This window comes from Sander vitreus, chromosome 6, assembly GCF_031162955.1.
Source record: "Sander vitreus isolate 19-12246 chromosome 6, sanVit1, whole genome shotgun sequence".
Lineage (NCBI taxonomy): Eukaryota > Metazoa > Chordata > Actinopteri > Perciformes > Percidae > Sander > Sander vitreus.
The window spans coordinates 13,506,639-13,529,201 of record NC_135860.1 but is presented as its reverse complement, the minus strand read 5'-3'; the positions used below and the strand labels follow the sequence as shown (position 1 = coordinate 13,529,201).

Here is a 22,563-nt window from a genome sequence, read left to right as displayed (position 1 = left end):
GTTTGCAGAAACAGCCAGTGTTCGGCCAATTCTGACCGTGTGCAAGTACATAGACAAGTTGAATTTACGTTCTGCTTTAATGGAAAGATTTCATGTTTCGCTTTCGCAAGAGAAAAGACTTAAAGCATGAAGACTTTCTCCTTGGACTAATAGTATCTCTGGGACTGACTGGACTAGCTTTAAAAATATTTTAAAATGCTTTGTATGTTAAAAAAAGTCACTTTCCAAAATCAGGTGTTGCGAAATGGTGGTTGGACTTATAATCAGGGTCGTCTCATATTCAAACCAATATGGTAGTTTTCCAGAGAAATGCACTCAGCTGATTCACAGCAGGACATACTGTAACTCTGCCTCTCTTCTTGTCCAGGCGTGCTCCGTTGCCCCTGGCATTGCGTGGACGCAGAGCGCTAGTGGACGACCTCTCGTTGGAGAACTCTGACTCGGAGGAGCCCCCTGCCTCGCCGACCCCCTCCTCTGGACTCCCAGGGACCCCGACTCCCTCCTCTGAACATAGCCTGGACCCTCCGCCGCCCTACAGCGTCAACAATACAGAGTGACGCACACATAGACTCAGTTACACACACACACACACACACACACACACACACACACACACACACACACATATCAGCCACTCACAGCCTCGACTGCTCAGGGGTGAAGGAGCTGACATGCACACAGCAAATGACAACACTGTACTTTATAAAAGTAAAAATTTAGGATGAATACATCAGGCGCTACAACTGTAAAACAACTTCACTGAAAAAGTGTAAAAATTTGATTTTACAAAGAGTCAACTGGAATTCATTTTTATTTTGTAACAAACTGTGACATAAAAAAAAAAACGACATAACAAAGACTGGAAATTTCTACATTACGTCTCTGTAATGCACTTCTGAAAAACTGAACGAGTTCCTTAGGGGAAATTGAATTATTATCAACTCATTTCATGAAGCTGTACAGGCAGAAAACTTTATGGTGGTCACGTCTTTTACATTAGGAGGTATTTAAAAGCTAAGCCATGTTGTGGACCCTTTGATGAGGATTATATATACAATCTGATTTCATAAAGGGCTGCTGGAGGAAAATACTTCTGAAAGGTGTTGAGACAATCTATATACATGTAACATAAGGCAGTCAACAAGAGAAGTAAAATGCACACATTAAATAATGTGATTTCACATGTCCGCTTAAAAAAAAAAAACATTAAATAAGAAACTTCTAATAATCTGGAAAACATAAAGGGGAAAAAACATTTGGGGACATTTTGGGTGAGTTAACAAGAAATAAATGGCAATTAGTAACCAATATTTAATTAAACTTTTATTGTACATGGTTTAACAGAAACTGGTAAACATTATACTAAGTTCCATAACATATCATCTAATTTTCCTAATTTGTCAGAATTGTAGAGACGCAAACATTTGACCATAAAAAACCAGCCAACATGCAGTAAAGCTGCATTAAAGTTGTATTGAATAAATAAATGAATCCTTTTTCTGTAGATTAGAAACAGTATGTTGTTAGACAAAGCAGTAGGTAGTGTTAGTTTCTTTAACTAAAATTTTAACATATTGCTTCAGAAATTTGAATTTGTATAATTTATACCCAATGTGAACTTAAGTTATTGGTCGCTGGTTATTTTCTGTACTACTCTTCTCATCTTGTGGGGAAGCATGTGAGTCTGGCACTGATGTCGGCCTGAACTGGGTCATTTAGTGTTACAGCGTCGGGTCTCAGAGGTGAATTTGCATTGAAGACCTTTCTGCTGCATAACTGGTTTGACTGGTTAAAGTCATTGCTGGTGTAGAAAAGAAAATGTATGGATTGTCTACCAAGGCAACATAATTAGGAATAACCTGTGGAATACTGTATTCATTGCTCTTTTTATCCGAAACAGAACAAATTGTGACAACGGATCTTTTTTTTAAACTGATAAACGCATCACATTTTATTTTGACATGCATCTTTTACATTGTAATTTTGATTTTTACTGATTATCTGTGTAAATTATTGATCAAACAAAGCTTTTGTGTTTAACCAAATGGTGGGCGTATGGATGAGAAAAAGGGACTTAAATAAGTAGTAAACGTAGAGTAGCTGTAGAATAGATAACAGGAGCAGAGGCTGGTGAGGTTCTCTACTGGACCTTTGCAGTAGAATAAACTCAGCCTCTGATCGCTGTTCCTGTGTAGAATAACTGAGCACGAGACTCAAAGCATTTTCAAAAACTAGTAGTATTAGATAAAAAATGACAATGGAGGCACTGAGGAATGAATTTTTATGAAGCAAACGGGAAGTAAAACAAAAAAGTAGATTTTTTTTTACTCTATCGACTCAAAATGACATACGTGTGTGGTGTCAACCAAACACAAGCAGCTTGATGACCCTGCTGTGAAACAGACAATGGTTTCGTGAAACCTGGTTCAAAAATTGTTTTCTTTTGTTGAAGCATCTCTAGTTCCCTCAGCATTTTCTATTTATTGTTTAACAGACAGTTCAACAGGTCTTATTTTATTTTAGTTCATGAACTTCTTCAGCACCTGTTTGCCTGTCATAGCTTTAAGGCTGTCCAGAGAGTTAATGTGATGTCTAGATTTGACGTAGACATTAATAACAATTTTATAAAGATGTAGTTAACATTTTGGGAACTATGCTTATTTGCTTTCTTGCGGAAAGTTTGATGAGAACATAGGCTTTCATGTCTGTACCCTAAATATTAAAGCTACAGCCGCTTAGCTTAGCATTAACACTGGAAATGGGGAAACTGCTGGCCTGGTTCTGTTCAAAGGTGACAAAATCCACCTATCAGTATCTCTAAAGTTCACAAATTTACATTTATCTATGTTCAAAAACAACAAGCTGCATTTTTACAGGCAGTTTTATGCCAGACTTTTTCTTGGGACAGTAAGCAGAGACCCCAGGAAGTGACTGCGCCCGGCCGAGAAGTAGTCTGGCATATAATCGCCTGTAAAAATGCAGCTTGTTGTTTTTGAACATAGAAGTGTAAATTTGTGAACTTAGCTAAAGGTCTTCTTGCTGTAGTTCCATATTTATACCAACATGAGAGTAATATTGATCTTCTTGTTTAACTCGACAAAAACAAATAGGCCTATTTCCCAAAATGTAGAACTATTCCTTTAAATTCTAAAGAACGTCACTAGCCCTTTAACTTTCAATTGGAACTAAAGAAAGATAAAGATAAATCATTACCAGCATTTACCATTAATTACGCACACAACCCGTAGAGTAGTTTTTGGTTATCAGGGCTGTTATCACTGCTCCATCCTCTTCCTTCTGTTTGAATTAATAGGGGCATATTTTAATGAAACTGCAATGCAGTCCCCATATACATCAGACATGTTGGTCTTTTTTTATTTTGTTTTATTTTTTTTGGCCATGCCAGGTTCACTATGATTCACAGTTAGAGAGGTGAAGAAAGATCAAGAAAGAGTTTGACTACTGACGACATATATTTAACGCCCTATTAAAGGGTTTTATTTTCTGTATGTACAATTCTTTTATTTTAGCAATATGCAGTTGATATAGTTTGAAGCTGTGTTTTTTAAGATATAGTGTAAACGCTGCACTTTACACATTACCAGTGGAGATAAACAGAGTACTGACAATGTCTGCTTTGTCAGGTCGTAATTTATCTCAAAGAGGCCGACATTAAGCACTAAGCCAAATGAGCTGACAACACGTGTCATCAGACACAATCTGTCACTCAGAACTGTTCGCTTAAATGTCCTAATCTCAGAATGTCGTATCAACGTCTAAACATGGCGATTCTGTTCACGCCTTGATAGACCTAAATCTGAAGACACGTGGATTTAACTGCTGGAACGAGAACAGTTCTGTCTGCCTGTAGCAAGAGACGAGGCCGGTGCTTCTCTAAGGTGATATTTGTCTCTCTGTGCTTCTTTATGCTACTGTGGAACTTGAAACATTTTGGAAAAAATGTGTTTTATTGTTTTAGCCTTTTTTTTTTTGTTAATGATGCTGTAATTATAAAACATCTGACTGGGGTTAACTTTAATATATGTCATTGGTTTTGATCTTTGTGTTTTCTGTGTGTTTCTTTGAGAGCACAAGCTGGGTACATTTACTCAAGTACTGTACTTGAGTAAAAATTGGAGGTACTTGTATTTAGTATTTCCATTTCATGCTACATTGTACTCCACTATATTTCAGAGGGAAATATTGGAAATATTGACCCGCGGCCCTTTGCTGCATGTCCCCCCTCTCTCCCCCATTTCCTTTCTTTAGCTATTTTGTCAAATAAAGGCCAAAAAATCCCCGAAAAATGATCTTAAAAAATAGTATAAATTAGCTCGACCAGCTACAACTGTAAAATGCTACTTGCACATTAATGCATCGGTAATGATAATCCATTAATCGTGTAATAGTTTAAAACTCAGGTCATTTTATTCTGCTTTATGAGTACTTTTACATGATACTTTTAGTACATTTTGCCAATAATACTTTTGTACTTTTATGACATTTTCAATGCAGGACTTTTACTTATAATTGAGTATTTTTATATTGCTACTTCTACTAACGCAAAGGATCTGAATACTTCCTCCATCTCACACACACAAACACACACACACACACACACACACACACTAAAAAAACAGGAGTCATTAGCATTATAACAGCATTTATTTATTGGCATTATGCATTTTGTCAACACCTTAAACATTAACATTTCATACAATATTACCAGTACAGAAAAATACTTAGCACATCTACAACGTGAGACAGGTGCGTCAGAGGGGGACCAGCTGGTCAAAAGTTGCGAAGAAAAACTCCCTCAAAAATATATAAAGTTTAATAGTAGGCAACGTTTTGGTACCAGACTATCTTCAGGCAAAATTTTGCCTGAAGATAGTCTAGTACCATCTTACATACATAACATACAATAATACCATCAATACACAGATTCACACAGCTCAAGTAACAGTTAAAAGCTTAAACATAAAAGCTTTGGTGGTGCTTTGGAATGTACTGTATATAAGTAAGTATATTACCATTTACTGCCAAATAGGTTTAAACTGAAAAAATGAATTGAATTAGAATTTCTGGTTGAATTGCAAGCAAAGTCATTTTAATTGATTGTAATACCATAAATTCAGTTCAGACCATTTTGCAGCAAGGTAGCTTAAAAACATAACACAAACACAAAAAGACAATTGAATACATTAAAAGTGCTGCTACTGTATACATGCAATACAAAATGCAATGGTCTGTAAAAATAAAACTAAGAAATATATTATTATAGTGAATAGAAAATGTGAGACTGTACTTCTTACTCATCTTGCAGCTGAAGTCACTGTTTACATGTTTATAGTATAATTATGTAAGCATATCTTTACAGTGCACTTCCCTTTATTAAGTAAACACTGAGAGCTAGAAGTCTAAAAAGCTGCCAATTAATAGGCCCTTACAGAAAATATATGGGTGTATGTGTGAAGTGAATACAATAAAATCAAGTCTCAAGTTTTTTTTTTGAAGAGAAATTGCAGAGAAAAGCTACAGTTGTGATCATGTTCTTTGTCACTTGTGTGCTTAAAAGTCACAGAAATGTCCCAGATGCTTGATAACTTTTCTAAATTTCACAGTATTTGTATAACAAACAGATTGCTTGAGATTTAACCTGATTGTTTTGATAGGCCTGGCACATCCTGAAAAGCTCTTTCTGAGCTAACCTTTTCAAAAACAACAGATTTGTAAATGCAAATCAAGACATTCAAGCATTCAAATTAAGGGCCTCCAGATAAAATTAGCTGCAAAAAGTATAAATGACGATGATGATGTTTTGTTCTATAAATTGAGGAAGAGATGGTGGGTACCCACTGCCCCTCACCCTCAACATTTACAGTTTTTTTCACATACAGTATGTTCAATCCGTAACAAACCTCAATAAAAAGACATGTTTTTTCTAGAAGTCGGGTGACTTCCTGTCCTTTAAGATATCAGTGAACAGCCAGTCATCCTCATGCGGCAGTGTCGGTATGGGACGGTGCTCAGGATTATGAAGTGGGACGGAGAATGATTGAGCAACGCCCTCAAATGGTGTTAAGTTTTGGTTACTTTCACAATTTACCAGCATACAGGGACTCTCCTCCTGAGACTGCTGGTACGTCTGCAGCTCTGAGGCGTTGTAGAGGAAGCTGATCGATGTGGGGAGGTGGTTTTGGATGATGTCGGTCTCTTGGTTTGGCTTAAAGTTGTTGAACTGCGTCTCTGCAGCGTCTTCATTTTGTCTCGGTGCCTGCAAGCTCCTCTGATCACTCTGGAAGTGGTTTATGGTCAATCCCTGATCTCCATGACAACTGTATTCATATATGTACTCACCTGTCTCACAGTGTAGATCCTCCACCTCAGATTTGTTGCTGGAACTATCTGACTGATCTGCAAATTCAACATCATCAGCACCGACTTTCTGCCCAGCGTCACCTTGGCATGCACAGATACTTTCAAAAAAGGCCTCTACATCCATGCAGCCTCCTAAGTCCTTATTGCCAAAACTGAAAAGATCCGTAATATCTGTCCACTGACTCTCTGAAATGTCAGCGATGCTTTTCTGGGCCTGCGTGCAGGTTGAGATGTCTGTCAACATCTGGATTGAGAAGTCGCACGGGTCAATGGACAACGGAGAGAGCCCTGGAGAGAAGGAGGGAGAGCTGTCCACATTTTGGCCGAACTGGATGAAACCAGAGTCCTGCTGAGTTGTTTGAGAGTCTTCTGAGAGGTAGTTGGCTGACTTCAGCTGACTTTCATCGTTGTGACACTCAGTATGAAGGCACTCTGCCCTGTGGTGATAGTCTATGCCTTCTGGGGAGCTCATAGATGATGATGACAGTTGATTTCTACTTTCTTCTTTCTGTCTCTCTTTGCTCTGAATGTTCTTTCTAGCGGTGCAGGTGGTGGGCTGTAATTTGGGGTGTCGTTTCCTAAGATGTCCCGTGTCCGGCTGCTTCTTTTTACTGATATCAGTTTCATGTGAGCCAACAGAGACGTCACTCCTAGCATTAGGGATGCCATCTGTGTGAACACTGCATGTATCTGGCACTTGTGGGAGACTACCTGACTGCTCAAGTGTCTCTGGCTTCTGTGATGATGGAGAAGCCGCATTATTTCCCTCTTCCTTAAAATAAAGCGCAGATGCCAGCCGGTGGTTGGCTGCTTCTATGTCTGCAAACTTTCTGTTGAGAGAGACAGACGAAGAGAAAAATTAAAATACTGAGGAACAGTAGTTTACCTGTAACCTTTAAAGGAATAGTTCGACATTTTGGGGGTGAAAAAGCTTATTCGCTTTCTTGCCAAGAGTTGGATGAAAAGATACACCTCTCATTTCTGCATGGTAAATATGAAGCTACAGCCAGTTAGCTTAGCTTAGCACGAAGATTGTAAACAGAGGGAAACAGCTAGCCTGGCTCTGTCCAACTGCCCACCACCAACACATTGTTTCTTGTTTGTTTAATTCGTACAAAAACCAAAGTGAAAAAATGAAACGTGGTTTTAGGGAGTGGTTATATGCGGGATTATTTCTTAGCTAGGGTGCAGTGACTCTCTGGGGTCTTCGCTGCAGTCTCATGATGATTTTGTTAGTGTTTGTGTTGGCCTAAGCTAACAGGCTGCTGGCTGTTTCGTCTTATTAACCGTACAGTCAAAGTTTGACATTTGTTTTAAATGAAAGTAAGTCTACTCCTGAGCTGTCATGAAAAGAGCTGTGATCAGCAGCCTGAGTGATTCTTCATTCTCAGATGTTTTAATTTGAAGATTTTCTTAGAGGCCTGAAGAGGTGAAAAGTATCCAGTATCACAAATACAATTTGGGAAAAATCAATAAACATAAAGTGAAGCATTTTACTATCAGTTAACATCGGTGCCATTCTGGTGCTCACACACACCTCTGGATCATGTTGTGCAGGAAGCGACGGTGGTTGACCTGCCGTTTGGACGGTCGTTTTTTTCGGGGTTTCTGAAGAGTCCTCATCATGTGGCCCGCTGCTGAAGTTACAAAGGTGTAGAGATCACGACCCCATGGGACCCCTCGCTCCAACGCAGGCTCAAGAGTCACAGAGATGGATGGTCGCATGGCTGAAAGAGAGAGCGTGGGAGTCAAGGAGAAAGTAAGAGAGTAGAAGAAAGGTCATTGACCTCGATAACATATATCATGCATTTAATTAATAATTTCTTTTAAGATTATTTTTGGGCATTTTATTTTTATAGGACAGATAGAGACATGAAAGGGGAGAGAGAGGGGGAATGACACGCAGCAAAGGGCCACAAGTCGGAGTCGAACCTGCAGCCGATGCGTCGAGGAGTAAGCCTCTGCACATGGGCACCTGCTCCACCAGGTGAGCTACCCAGGCGCTTATTAATGTTAATAATTTAAAGCAGCCTAACAGCACAAGGTACAGTCATGTGAAAAAATTAGGACACCCATGCTAAAGTTGACTAAAAAGAGGAATAAAAAAAATCATCTTTTGGAAATTGATCTTAATGCCTTAATTTAAAAAAAGAGGAAAAATCCAACCTTTAAGGACACCAATTTTGTTTGTGAATGAATAATGTATCGTCAGTAAATAAATGTTCTTCCTTAAAATACAGGGGGCATAAGTAAGTACTCCCCTATGTTAAATTCCCATAGAGGCAGGCAGATGTTTATTTTGAAAGGCCAGTTATTTCATGGATCCAGGATACTATGCATCCTGATAAAGTTCCCTTAGCCTTTGGAATTAAAATAGCCCCACATCATCACATACCCTTCACCATACCTAGAGATTGGCATGGGGTACTTTCCATAAAATCATCTCTCAATGCAAATCAAACCAGCTATTAGGCTAACTGAAATAAAACCAATCTCTAGGTATGGTGATGGTGAAGGGTATGTGATGATGTGGGGCTATTTTAATTCCAAAGGCCAAGGGAACTTTATCAGGATGCATAGTATCCTGGATCCATGAAATAACTGGCCTTTAAAAATTAAAATCTGCCTGCCTCTATGGGAATTTAACATAGGGGTGTACTTACTTATGCCCCCTGTATTTTAAGGAAGAACATTTATTTATTTACGATACATTATTCATTCACAAAGAAAATTGGTGTCCTTAAAGGTTGGATTTTTCTCATTTTTTTAATTAAGGCATTAAGATCAATTTGCAAAAGATGATTTTTTTTAGTCAACTTTAGCATGGGTGTCCTAATTTTTTCACATGACTGTAGCTCTCTTGTAAATAAACCACTTTCAAAAAAAAAAGTGTTATACATTTTAAATGAGACAGATTAACTACAATTTTGAGGTACTTGTACTTAAGTATTTCCATTTCCTGTTACTTTATACTAAAGTATTACATTTCAGAGTGAAATATTGTAATTTTTACTCTACTGCATTTATTTCATAGCTGCAGTTACTCTGCAGATTAGGTTATTACAAAACCTGTGCTGTTTGTAACATTCAATGCATTGCTATAGGTTAATCTACTCAACAGTATATGAGTTAAAAACACCTCAAACATAAAATGCTGTTTACACAATAACGGCAATACTAATAATATAACACCTATAAGAGCCATTTTCTGTGTAACAGTTTGACTTTAACTTTACATTTTACTGCTAATAATAATGTACCTTAACATGTAACATCTTGAATGCACAACCTTTACATGTAAAGGAGTATTTTTACATTGTGGTATTGCTTATCTGAATAGTTCTCTCCCCACTGCCTATCAATACTGTAGAAACAGTAACTTCTGTTTGTTATGTTTAATTTTGTTCCATTCAGTTCAGCTCAGCAGGAAATAAATAAATAAAATCCTGTGCATGTTTACCTTATTCCTCGGCTGCTGTGTGTCTTCGTATCTTCCTTCAAATTGCACTGAGGAGTCAGCTTGATGGAGGCGGGCTGCCTCAGAGAGAGAGGTGTGGCAATTTAGTTGTTCATGTGTGTCTTTGCATGTCTTGTGTGTGTGTGTGTGTGTGTGTGTGTGTGTGTGTGTGTGTGTGTGTGTGTGTGTGTGTGTGTGTGTGTGTGTGTGTTGTTGACACAAGCTCTCAATTCAAATGCACAAATTCCCCCTTTTCTTTCCAGCAGCATGAATAGAAAACAACCTGACAAATTGATAGTGGGAGAGGAAGTGAGACACGATGAGAGGCTCTGAAAAGAAAGAGGCAATTATCTAAGAAGTCAACTGCTCGTGGAGGTGTGGGCACACGTCTCCATTGTGTGCCACACTAAAGGTAGCTTGTTAAATTCTGGGAGACACAAATGCACCAGTTGAGGCAGTTAACAAGCCCTTAATTGATCAGCTTAAACTCTGGCCCTAATTATCACATTCTCAGAGGGAAGAGCTAAGATGGTTGCTAGTGTCTTTAATTGACCTTTGCAATTCAATAGCACACCTTCCACGTACAGAATTTTACATATCTATGGCAGCAGGTGGGAGGAGAGAGAGGCTGGCCTTTTCACAAAGATACAGAGGAATACAAATAAAAGTCTTATGTGCATTTTTTAATTGTCCTCCACATTTTACTATTGAAAATACCATTGAGATATGTGGTCTTATATTTCTTTTATACTGTTTAACTTCTTAATGTTAATGCTACAATTTTTAATACGACAATTTTTTTTAAACCTGGAGACACAACTCAACTTAGACATGTATAATTCTCATTTCCAGTTTTTACAAACAAACAAGTTATTGTCCCATGTAAATGATCCATGTGATCCATGATGTCTTTGTTTTGTTTTTGTAAAGCTATGTTTATTATATTTGGATGAGAAATGAAATGTCCAGTGTTGTCAGTGCAACCATCCAGGATATACTTACACCAATGTCTTCTAGCTTTTTGGTGATTAAAAGCAATAGTTTTGTCAGGTATATCGGTCTCTTCCTTTTAGCCTCCTCAGTGTTCCCTCAGTAAATCACAGCACAGCTGTTCATAATGACATAATGTCTTATATAGATTCTCCCAGAATAGCTTTAGTTTAGTGCATCTCCACAAAACATGAGTATAGTTTGCCTTCAGGTCACCGCAGAGTGCTTGAAGAACTGAGTTACATTCTTTTTCTAAGATTATCTTTTTTGCATTAGGCCTTTATTTGTGTAGGACAGCTTAGACATAAAAGGGGAGAGAGAGGGGGAATGACATGCAGCAAAGGGCCGCAGATCAGAGTTGAACCTGCAGCCACTGCGTCAAGGAGTAAACCTCTATATATGGGGACCCGCTCTACCAGGTGAGCTAACCAGGAACCCTGAGTTACATTCTTCCAGTAGAAGTCTATTGTGTTAGGATCTTGCACTATTCTTTATCTAAATGTTTTCCAGGGCTTTCAACTGTTAAGACACTTCATCTCAAACACCTTTCTGGTCTCTTTAATGCAACAACTCAACTTGGCTTCCTTCTTCACTCTAATAAAATGAAAATTTTGCGCATTTTACAGCCATTTACCCAAAGCACAGAAGCTTTGCAGTAGGAGTTACGTCTATTTATAGTGACACCACCTGTGCTTCTGACCAGAGAGCTGCACGGCTAACTTTCTGCTGTGGTCTCAACTTCAACACTTTACCAAGTGAGAAAAATCTATGGTAAGTTTCATGTACTGTTCTACACACATGCGACTCAAGTGGCTTTTATTTACATGATAAGGTAAAAGAGGTCATACAAATAATGTGTGCCATGGACACTGCTAATGAAGCTTCATTCAGTTATATTAGTCTACATGCGGATGAATTCAGTATAATAACTGGACAGGACGTGTTTTTTTACCACCTCTCGACTGTCTGCTGCTGTTCCTCACATGTGGTATTTTCTCAGACTCTTCTCCAGCGAGCTGATAAAAGTCTTATCACGCGTTCTCTGCAACAGAGGCAGAACTTTGACCTGGTGAGAAGACCTTCATCTCAGCTCCTCCTCTTCGTCGTCAAACAGAACCAATCAGAAATCAGATCAGCTTTGTGTCTCTTTGGCTTTGGAAATATAAGGAGAGGGTCAGAGGAGCTACGCTGAAAGGTAGTGTAACTTGGAGTGGTTCGAGACACAGCAATTATGATTTTCAATATGTCATTAAGATCACTATTAGTCAGTGATATCCATTGATTCCAGTGATTTTGGCCATCATTAATCATTTCCTTCAACATTTGTTTAATTTAAACATGTATTTAAAAGCCTTCCTCACTTAAAAAATGCCATATATATTGTAAAGCAGTCAGTGGCTTTAATGTATTGTTATTGAATTATCTCTGATCAGATTTTTCACCATGAACCGGGCCTGGGCTGTGTTCAAGGCTCATCCATACATCAGTAACGTCCTGGGATACACAACGCTATTTGCCTCTGCTGACCTCATACAACAGAGTGTGTTGGGTGGTAAACAAACTGCAGGATCCACATCAGAGGATTCGGCTGGCATCGACTGGTGTCAGACGGCTCGAGTGGCGACTGTCGGCTTCTGTTTCCACGCCAACTTCAACTACCAGTGGCTCCGAGGGCTGGAGAGGATGCTGCCAGGAGGCGGAGTGAAGGCAGTGACAGGGAAAGTTGTTGTGGATCAGCTGATCGCAGCTCCTCTCACCATCAGTGCCTTTTATATTGGTAAGTGTGTTACAAAACCTATTTAAGTCATGTAGGTTATATGAAATACTCTAAACTAAGTATTTAAAAAAAAAAAATTTCATTAATCCCATTTTTTTGTTTTCCCCAAAAAATATTTGGAATCTCCCATCTGGTGTAATATGTCTGTAATTGTAAAATATAAACTCCTCTTTGTGTCATTAAGCCCCCATCTTATTCTGAGGATATGACATTAGTGTCCTACATTTTCGATTTGTTACTAATTGTTGAATTAATTGTTAATTATGTTGTTGAAAGAAACACATTTAAATTAAGTAAATATTCTGTGATTGTTTATTATTGTTTTATTATTGCTCTCCCTATAGATCTACTGAATGTTGAATTGAATGTTTGACTGTATTTCACAGTTTTGCATGGTCAGCTGGCCTGCTGACTAAAAGAGTCTTTAGGTTACTCGAGCAATTGATTGGATTATTTGGTAATAATCAATTGCTCAACTGCAGTTTCAGGAAATTGCTTTGAAATTATTCAGAAACAATGTAACATGTGAAATAGTGATGCATTTTTACCAACACATCTGACAATATTAAACATAAGCTTGGAATCTGAACTACTATTTTAAATAAAGTGGGTTTAAAGACTGCTTGTCCACACAACATGCGTTTCTAACGATGGATCCATCAAAGAATCAATAAAATATTTAACACCTTTACCTTTACTTTAGGTTTAAGTTTACTAGAAAACAAAGACGACCCACTTGAAGACTGGAGACAGAAATTCTGGACATCTTACAAGGTACACAGTTGCCCTTATTAGACTATTATTTATTCCTAAATGCCATGTAATGTCTATTTATCTATAAATCCATCCTATGTTCCTCTCTTTAGACTGGAGTGGTATTTTGGTCAACAATGCAGGTGAGATATTCTTATATTTATCCCATAATCTGTCACTTTCTGGCTGCAGATTCAGACATGTACATATGCAGTACATACACAGATGTAGAATGACGTGTTTTTTCATCTCTTCCACCCTCTCAGGCAGTGAACTTTGCCCTGGTGCCCCCTGTGGCACGGACAGTGTTTCTGGGAGGCATCGCACTGACTTTCACTATCTACCTGTGTCACCTCAGACAGCAGAGTGGCCACAAACTCGAATAAACTTGAGACCTGAGTTTTTGTACTGAAAGACTGTGAAATTAAAAGGCTTATTTAGGGGCAGAATACAGTTGCAAAGTCATTAGATTTACCGAGAAAACAAGGGAATAAGATAAAAGTCACATCTTATGTGAATCAGCTGATTAGCCCACATGGGTTATTGTTCAGCTGTGATTTGTTTCAGGTTTAAACTTCCCTGTCTCCAAACAGAATACTGCATCTAAATGTGAATGACAACAAATAATGCCACAGAGTTTAATCCTGCTGCATGGTACTTACAGTATGTTGGTATAATCTTTTCCACTGAGAAAACAGAGAATAACTGAGCTATCCTCATTTAACTGTTTCAGTACATCATGGAATAACTTTGTTGATGTTGCAATAGATTTTTAACCAATAAAAGTTTTTTTTAAAGCTATTTGTTTAAAAGAAAAGTCATTAAGGCAATAAGGGTTTTGAAAAAAGTATTTTCATTTGATAGTCCAAAAATGATTGATGTGGGAAGGAGGTCTCAAAACAAACATTTAGGCTATGGCAAACAAAACAAAGAGGTGAAAATGCAGCCACTCTCTCATTTCAATGAAGAGCTTCTAAATAAACATATAGCCTAAAGATTAGATCAGAGGACGTTGTAGCCAGTAGCCTGACGATGTGTATGAGAACCATAGAATATATGAGGGAACCCCAAACTTATTACTTGGGAATGCAAAACATATTGCGAGGGAACGCAAAAGTAGTCCCCTGAAATAATCTTGCCGTGACCCTTCCGGTGCTCCGTACAGAAGAGACAGAGTGCAGCTCTCACTCTATTGTTTTGTGTCGTATTTTCAACAAGGGTCTCCTCGGACCACGTAGCTCCTATGGCGCCATTTTGATGCTACCAAGCCATCACCTCCCGTTAGCATTCCATTGACTGCCATTCATTTTGACGTCACTTTGACAGCGAATAACTTTACATCTGAAACGTTTTAAGACTCTATTTGTCCATTGTTTATTTCTAAAGAAACACGACAATGTATAAAAGGCTCCATTACCTTGTACCTCACGTTATGGCTCCGTAGCAGGTGTTTTTGTAAAAATAGGCTAACGATTGTGTCTTACTGTCGTATAGTGGAGGAATTACCGTATAGTACAGGAGAAGCTCACTGGCAGTTTCGACTTACATTAGCTGTTTACGTTTAATTACTAATGTTAACTAGCATTTTAGTTAGCAATAATTAGCCTGTGTCCATGTTATCTCCTTACATATATACCTACGCTCTCCGTCTCTGCAAGATTGGGAATGATTGAGATTTCTCTTGGCACAGCTACCAGAAGACTTACAACTTTCAGACAGGTTGCTCACGTCACATTTACATCGTCTCTCTCAGTTGGAGGCTGCGCAGTAGGCCTAACGCTCAGCCATCACCGGAAAAAACGGGATCTGTTGGTCCATTATATATATGTCAATGATTTCCAACCTTATTTTAGTGTTTATTTTCTAGACTAGGCCTATTTATCGAAGATGCATGGTTTTCTTTAATAACTTTCATGCAATGTGACCCAGCGACTCAAATATCATGACTTAAGTTAAAATGTGTCTTTACTGTACAAATTCATAAAATAAATCAAAATACACTAAATGAGTAATAAACTATCATATCTCTTGCCCATGGATGCTGTAACAACCTTGCCTCTTCACCACATAGACAATTATGTCTTCACCACTGGAGGCGCCATCTTGAATAATCGCAGTTGTTTGGACTTCGTTGTCCTGCAGGAAGCGCATGCCCCCGTAACCAATCAGAGACCCGAGATTTCAGCGCAGTGTTTATCGCGAGACCTCAGCTCTTCCTTTTCCCTTTTCGCTCTGAGCCCAAGATGGTAGGTGCTGCAAGTAGAAAATGTAAACTACGAAATCTTGACTATCCAAGATCATCCTCTGAATTAAAACATCTTATTTCCTCAACGAAAACTTTTACTGGTTCTATACATCATTCACGTTACAGTCCTGTTATGATTTCGTGTTATTTGACCATGTAAATGATACTAGCTTACCCTCTTTGATGCCGATGTAGTGCCGTCCAGGTAGCCGCTTCACGTCCTGAGGTTGATCAGAAACGAGCTTTAAAAGGGGTTCAGAACGCGGAATATTATGTTAATCTTAATTCCTATTTCGCCAAGTTAACGTTTGTTCCTAAATGTCAAATTCAGCTATACTTTAGAGTGTAAGCTTGTTTGCTTTGCCGCTCATGATAGCAGTTAGCTGTGGAGTGTCAACGTGTGAACCGGCCTGTACGCTACTAACGTTACATGTTGAGCTTATTAAAGGGACGTTACTGTTTTTATTAGTAATATAAATTACACTCATAGTTTAACCTTGCGTTGTCGTGGTAGACTTGAATGTTCAATGTAAGATTAGCAATGAAGCCTGGGTGTAATATATGCCATTATTGGTATACAAAGTGCTTAAGATTAAACTGACTGGGCTGCTTGTGAATGCAATACTGTAATATTCTATTAATGTGGTTTTGTTTACTTTTCAAGGGAGTTGACATCAGACACAACAAGGACCGTAAGGTGCACAGAAAAGAGCCAAAGAGCCAGGATATCTACCTGAGGCTCCTGGTCAAGGTAATTTATATTTACACATTATGCTTTACTCATTGGAAAAATACCGCCAGTAATTATTTCTGTCATTTTAGCACACTAAATTGTCAGTTGACAACGAGATTCTTCATTCTAATCTTATGTGATATTCCTAACTATTCTGCTGGGTTCTTACAGTTGTACAGGTTCCTGGCCCGCCGCTGTAATGCTCCCTTCAACAAGGTCGTCCTGAGGAGGCTCTTCATGAGCAGGACCAACAGGCCACCCATCTCCATTTCCCGCCTGGTCAGTTTCAATTGTATCCCATCCTGTCCACCATTTAATGAATCCCTTCTTTCTCTATTCGATTTTAGCAACTTATCAAGACTGAAATGCATTTTTCACAAAGTATATTTGGTTTGGCTGTTGATTTTAGGGCTGCATATATTTGAACCACTGGATCAGTATCAGTGCAGATGTGACAGATCTGTATCAAATGTGGTTTCTTTGTCATATATTGGGTATTGGATATTAGGCATTGGTATGAATTAGGGGTGGAACAGTTCACAAAACCCACGGTTCGGTTCGTATCACGGTTTTAGGGTCATGGTTTTCGGTTCTGTACGGTTCTTTTTCTTTTAATCTTTAGCACTCCAGAAATATACTTCAGCATATGATATATAGCTTAATTATCCACAATGTAGGATACAGTATTAAATAATTATATAGGCCTAGTTATATCATGTAATCATGCACAAACGAATTTGACTTGACTTTAAGCACATTATTGGGACCATCTCTGAGGAAAGCTAGGTGAGATTTTGATACAGCAAGAGGGAAGACATTGATGATTTCAACATGCTTTTCATTTATTTGGCAAAAAAAGGAGAATGTGTGTAAATATTACAGAGTATCAATTGAAATAACTTGCATTTATCAAACTGCCAACTTCAGTGTAGCTCTTAGAAAAATATCCTTTAAAAGAAAGAGAGGAACTCTTAAAGCTCTGTCTTTTGAATAAGTCAGAATACGTTAAACATAAAAACAGTTTGCATTGTTAGTTAATTTCCTATCCTGGGCTGGGACACAGTCATACGGTTTGATAAAGTACTTATTGGACTTATCATTGCACTTACAATAACGAGCGTAGCTGTCAGGTCCTCCTGTATACGCCTCATCTCTGTTTTTTCCTGCATCCACCGTGTGTTTGTGCGCGCGCGTGCGTCAGTCGCGGGAGAACTGAGCAGCCCCGCCCGCTGCAGAGACCCGACAGGATCTAAACTGCAGCTGCTTCAGTGAATTTAGAGTGAAAAAAACGTTACTGTACATTGATGTTAAAATGTTTACAGGTTGGCAGGACGGGCTGAGATGTTTTGCACGTTCTTTATCTGTACGTTTTGTTGGTAACTTGTCCACACCTCTTCTTTCGCGCAAAAGGGAAACACACTGTCTGAGGTCACATACGGGCACCTGACGGGCACGAGGCTACATTGCGCATGCGTCGAACCGTGCGGCACACACGCGCTCCAGACCGAGCGGTTCGGATGTATTTTCATGAACCGTACCACCCCTAGTATCAATAGATACCTGATGTGAGAGTTTGGTAAAGAAAAAGATGGATCCCTAGTTTTCATGGGACCTGTTCTGCTTTCCAGTGGCTCTGACTTTCAGGATGTATTTTGGATTGGGTTAACAAATTTGGATAGAACTTTGGTCAGTGTTTATTCTATTTGGCTCTTTAGTTGTACAGCATTTCAACCCTAACCTTGGAAATGTATTAAATATGAACTGGTGGTCAAATTATTGTAAACAATGTTATCCATGTAATGCAGCCAACAACTGCCTGCATGATATTGCCCAAGTCCTAATGTTAAAGTTGCATGAGCCCTGTTAGTTGTTCAGACGTGTGCGGGATTTCTGACTTTGCTTCCATTGCAACCAGATCCGTAAGATGAAGATGCCTGGCCGTGAGAACAGAATCGCAGTTGTTGTGGGATCAGTCACTGATGATGTCAGGATTCAGGATATCCCCAAGCTCAAGGTAACCCTTTTTTTTTTTTTTTTTAAGAATGTCAGAATTAACCTATTAGTGTTTTTCCCCATAAAAATGTGATTCCGCCTATTGAGTATCTTCCCTCAACATGTAATGTTGTTGGTGACAGTCTCTGACATAGTCCTCATGTCCTGTTTGTATTCCCACAGATCTGCGCTCTGAGGGTAACCGATGGTGCCCGCCGCAGGATCCTGAAGGCAGGCGGTCAGGTGATGACCTTTGACCAGCTGGCTTTGGCTTCTCCCAAAGGACAGGGCACAGTGCTGCTGTCAGGTAAATAAACATGTAGTTACATTCAATACCATGACACAATTGGAGTAGATAATGTAAGCCCTCATTCAGTGTGTTTACATGCTGTAAAAAAAATAAAAAATAATAATGGTTGTATTCGGGTTAAGGCCATACCCTGATTTCTCAAACGCCATGTAAACACCTTGCCCCGGTTAAAATGGGAGTTTTCATAACACGGTTGACGGAGGTAGAAAACTCCTTCGGTAACCAAGGTATTCATGTATACACCTTAACCGGGGTATGATCGAGTTAAGCGTCCGCATGCTTTAACTGCCCCTCCCCACTCAGCTGGAGTGGCTCTTGAATCGAAAATAATCCGTTGGCGCTGTGAGTTGTAGTTGTTGCTTTGATACCATACAACAAAAGAGCGATGCACGAATCAGTGGCGGACCATCGGCACCAAAGAGCCTGTGCGGTCCATCTGTTTTACTCTCCGCCAAGGCTGCAGCGGACATCGGGAGATGGCTAAACAGATTGTCCAACTCCTTGGCTGTCAACGCTGTGTCTCGGCAAGAAAGTGGAGGACAGAGCTTCCCTGCTGCGGCCGCTGGCTAACGTTAATGTTAGTTAGCGCTAGCTAACACAGCTTGCTAATTCCACCCGAAACTGGTTAACGTTACTGATGGTATGAGCCGAAAAAGTTGTCAGTCGTCTGGCGAGAACACTGTGTTCCTTCACTGTGACAAGTGTGTAAATGAAACATTAAGTTGTTAAATGCTATTAATTGAGAGGCTAATCTGTGTTATTTTGACATGGGTCCACTAGAAGAAAAAGCCAATTGTGCGTTGGCAGATCGCCATCTACTGTACCGGAGGTAGAGTTACTACCGCCATTCTTCCTCGCTCATGTATACAGGGAGAACAGACATAACCCGGTTATTCACTCAACCTGGGTTATGACCATACCCCGGTTACTGCTGTGCATGTAAACGCACTATACGTACCAATGGTGCTCGGGGGGTGACTTTGGCCATCAAAGTGGTCTACAAATCAAGCTCACATTAATTACAAATGTAGCATAGTCAGTTGATCATATTAAATGATATAGGGCTACAACTAATGATTATTTTCATTGTCCATTAATTTGTCATTTTCTCAATTAATCAATTAAGAAGATGATGTCCTGAAATGTCTTGTTTTGTCCACAACTCAAAGAAATTCTGTTTACTGTCATGGAAAAGTGAAGAAACTAGAACATATTCCCATTTTAAGAGCTGGAATGAGAGAATTTGTACTTGTACTGTAAAAATTACTCAAACCGATTAATCGATCAACAACATAATTGGCGATTTAATTTAATAGCTGACAACTAATCAATTAATCTTTGCAGCTCTAAAATGATACACTGATACTACGGCTGCCCGATCATGAGGAAAATATGCGATAACGTATTCCAATTATGATATTACTTGGAATAAATAGACAGATATTAAAATGTACTGAGTTCTGCCTCTCGGCTGCTTTAAAAAACCTGAAAGGAAATAATTTTCAACATTTTATTGAAAATTTAACTGAAAACCAGGTAACATAAAAAGAAAAGTGAGTTACATTTTAAAGTGCAGTTTTCTATTTATCTTTCAACTAACCAAATGCGTTTTTCCCCTTTGCATGAACAGTTAAAATATATATATATATATATAATATAGTTTTTTAGTCCACATATCATATTTTCACACTAAAGTATAACCAAATGTTTTAAATTATCAGCATCAAGTGCTAGTGAGTTTTATGGGAGTTATCATTTAGCACTGGTTTTTGGTAAATGAATTAATCCACAAGATTGATTATTGGAAGAGATGTCTTGTATGTGACATCAGACCACTGTATTCAAAATATGTTCCTGCCAACAAATCAAAAATATCCTCGTGTATACACAAGGAGGTGCACACATTAGTTTTGTAGTGTCTTATTACTGTTCTATTAGGACATCCATATGGTTCTGAAGCCACAAATAAAGAAGTGGTGTTAGATTGCTAGGGCTGCACGATTTGGAGAAAAGGTCATATTGGAATTTACAATATTGTGATAGCATGGTATCATGGGTTTACTTCTTATCAAGGACAATTTGGTAAAATTTTGAAATGTGTATTTTTTTTTTTAAACTTTAATACAAAGAGCAAACTAAACGAGCATAAATGCATAAACAAAAATGTGCAATACTTTTTAAATTAATATTTGAGGAAATGTAATAAATACAGATGAACTGTAATTTGAGAAACTTGTACTTATTTAATATCTGCCACAAGCCGATAAAAATGGGGCATGTTAGAATTATACTTTAGGAATGTGAGTGGGATTACTTTTTGCTAGTAATGTTTTATGAGATGCTGTATAATATTTATATCTGCTTTTAATCTGAAACCTTTGTTTGTTCAGGACCCCGTAAAGGCAGAGAGGTGTACAGGCACTTTGGAAAAGCCCCTGGAACTCCTCACAGCCACACCAAGTATGTGTACAGTTGCTTTATCGCCATCTTGTCTGATATTCTGGTCAATATGATTATATACATTATGTGTTTAAGTGGATTATCCATAATAGGTAGTAAGGGAAAAGCACAGGTGTAACTAATTAAAATAAATCTTCAGTTTGTTCCTTAAGTGTGCCAGTAAGCATAGGGCACTAGAATGCAATGCTACCACTGGTGAGGTTACTGGTTACACCTGTGTTCAACAGGTCAAATGCCTATGAGACAAATTTCCGGTAACTGTTGCTATATGTTGGAAAAACCTTTTGCGACTATGTTCGGTTCAATTCTGGCAGTTAACCAAGAAAATGCAATGTATTTTGCTCTTAATCTGAGTGCTGTTATACATAGTGTGGTTTTCAGAGGACGGTTAGATTTTTTTTAGATTTGGAGATAATGGGTGTTTTCACAGCCGACCTTTTGACTTGTCGAAGTAGGAAAAGCACAGGTGTTACTAATAACTTTAACGATGACCCTCTTCTAATTAAGCGCCACGGTCAGCTGGGACCGTAAACCAGTATGGGCAATGCCAGCATTTTGAAATTGAAGCAACTAAATGGATTTCAGTTCTCATTCATTTTATATTTAACACCTGTGCTTTTCCTACTTGGACATGTAAAAGGCCTATAGTGTCTGGCTGAATATTCTGTACATGTACATAAACTCATGAGCTACACCTCCTTTGGACATATGAGTTATGATCACACAAGATTATTCAAACGGCATGCGATTTCAATCACAATCTACTGTATACCATAGCGAAGGAATTTATTGAGATGGGTTTTGAGCACAAAATCCAATGCCATTAAGCTCCATTGTATAACTGAGTTAAATCAATGCTTTGTCAGAACACAAACCCTGAGTGAGTAGTTGGCACACCAGTAAGAGGGAAAATTGTAGAGTTTGACTCTTAAACAATTTTAGTGATAAATTGTGAATAGTGTGGGTGCTAGGTCGGCTTTGCAGTCATTTGTAAGGCTGGTGTTAGCATATTAAGGTTGGGTTTGTGACACCATTTTATACTAAACTATTCTTTCTCTTCTCCAGGCCCTACATCCGCTCCAAGGGCAGAAAGTTCGAGAGAGCTCGTGGTCGCAGAGCCAGCCGTGCTTACAAGAACTAGTCTGTGTCTTTGTTTTCCATGCAATCTGATACAAATAAAAGATGGACTGTACAAAATGAGTTGCCTTTTGTGTTTTATTGGACAGCTTGCACACTCTTGCAAAAACATCTGTCACTGATTTAAAAGCATAACATGTCAAATGCTGATTAAAATCACAGGAGAGGACTTTGATGAAGCTAACACATCTCCCGTTTAGGCTATGTTCACACCATAGACTGTATAGTACACACGCAGCTGTCCGTTCATTCTCATTTTGAATGAGGATAATGCGTTTAAAGGCTGCAAGGGGGTGCTGGAAAAACGCAGTGTCCTGCATCGAGAAGT

The 22,563-nt window shown here is 38.7% G+C and overlaps 3 protein-coding genes across 10 annotated transcripts in view; all 3 read left to right on the top strand.

Moving 5' to 3' along the window:
• myh14 (myosin, heavy chain 14, non-muscle) overlaps nucleotides 1-4,058 on the top strand; it is a 30,854-nt gene extending 26,796 nt beyond the window's left edge. For 4 of the 8 annotated variants that reach the window (XM_078252798.1, XM_078252800.1, XM_078252799.1 and 1 more), the window contains one exon: nucleotides 368-4,058. In XM_078252798.1, coding sequence (XP_078108924.1) covers nucleotides 368-557 — 190 coding nt within the window. In that variant the 3' untranslated portion in view covers nucleotides 558-4,058. The remainder of the gene's footprint in view (nucleotides 1-367) is intronic. The other 4 variants (XM_078252801.1, XM_078252802.1, XM_078252804.1 and 1 more) reach the window with 4 other exon arrangements.
• An 8,213-nt stretch (nucleotides 4,059-12,271) lies between these two features.
• Nucleotides 12,272-14,128, top strand: LOC144518962 (mpv17-like protein). Its single transcript, XM_078251845.1, has 4 exons — nucleotides 12,272-12,605; nucleotides 13,309-13,379; nucleotides 13,472-13,501; nucleotides 13,625-14,128. The coding sequence occupies exons 1-4, from the start codon at nucleotides 12,272-12,274 to the stop codon at nucleotides 13,742-13,744; spliced, it is 555 nt and encodes a 184-aa protein (XP_078107971.1). The 3' UTR covers nucleotides 13,745-14,128.
• Nucleotides 14,129-15,527: 1,399 nt separating this feature from the next.
• Nucleotides 15,528-22,298, top strand: rpl18 (ribosomal protein L18). Its single transcript, XM_078252796.1, has 7 exons — nucleotides 15,528-15,604; nucleotides 16,268-16,354; nucleotides 16,508-16,615; nucleotides 18,252-18,350; nucleotides 18,512-18,635; nucleotides 21,029-21,098; nucleotides 22,164-22,298. The coding sequence occupies exons 1-7, from the start codon at nucleotides 15,602-15,604 to the stop codon at nucleotides 22,237-22,239; spliced, it is 567 nt and encodes a 188-aa protein (XP_078108922.1). The 5' UTR covers nucleotides 15,528-15,601; the 3' UTR covers nucleotides 22,240-22,298.
• Nucleotides 22,299-22,563: the final 265 nt, after the last annotated feature.

Coding starts and splice junctions, on each gene's coding strand:
- rpl18 (XM_078252796.1), top strand. Junction 16,616..18,251: donor CCATCTCCATTTCCCGCCTG/GTCAGTTTCAAT, acceptor CATTGCAACCAG/ATCCGTAAGATGAAGATGCC. Junction 18,636..21,028: donor GGGCACAGTGCTGCTGTCAG/GTAAATAAACAT, acceptor TTGTTTGTTCAG/GACCCCGTAAAGGCAGAGAG.
- LOC144518962 (XM_078251845.1), top strand. CDS start 12,272: ATGAACCGGGCCTGGGCTGTGTTCAAGGCTCATCCATACATCAGTAAC. Junction 12,606..13,308: donor CATCAGTGCCTTTTATATTG/GTAAGTGTGTTA, acceptor CCTTTACTTTAG/GTTTAAGTTTACTAGAAAAC. Junction 13,502..13,624: donor TATTTTGGTCAACAATGCAG/GTGAGATATTCT, acceptor CCACCCTCTCAG/GCAGTGAACTTTGCCCTGGT.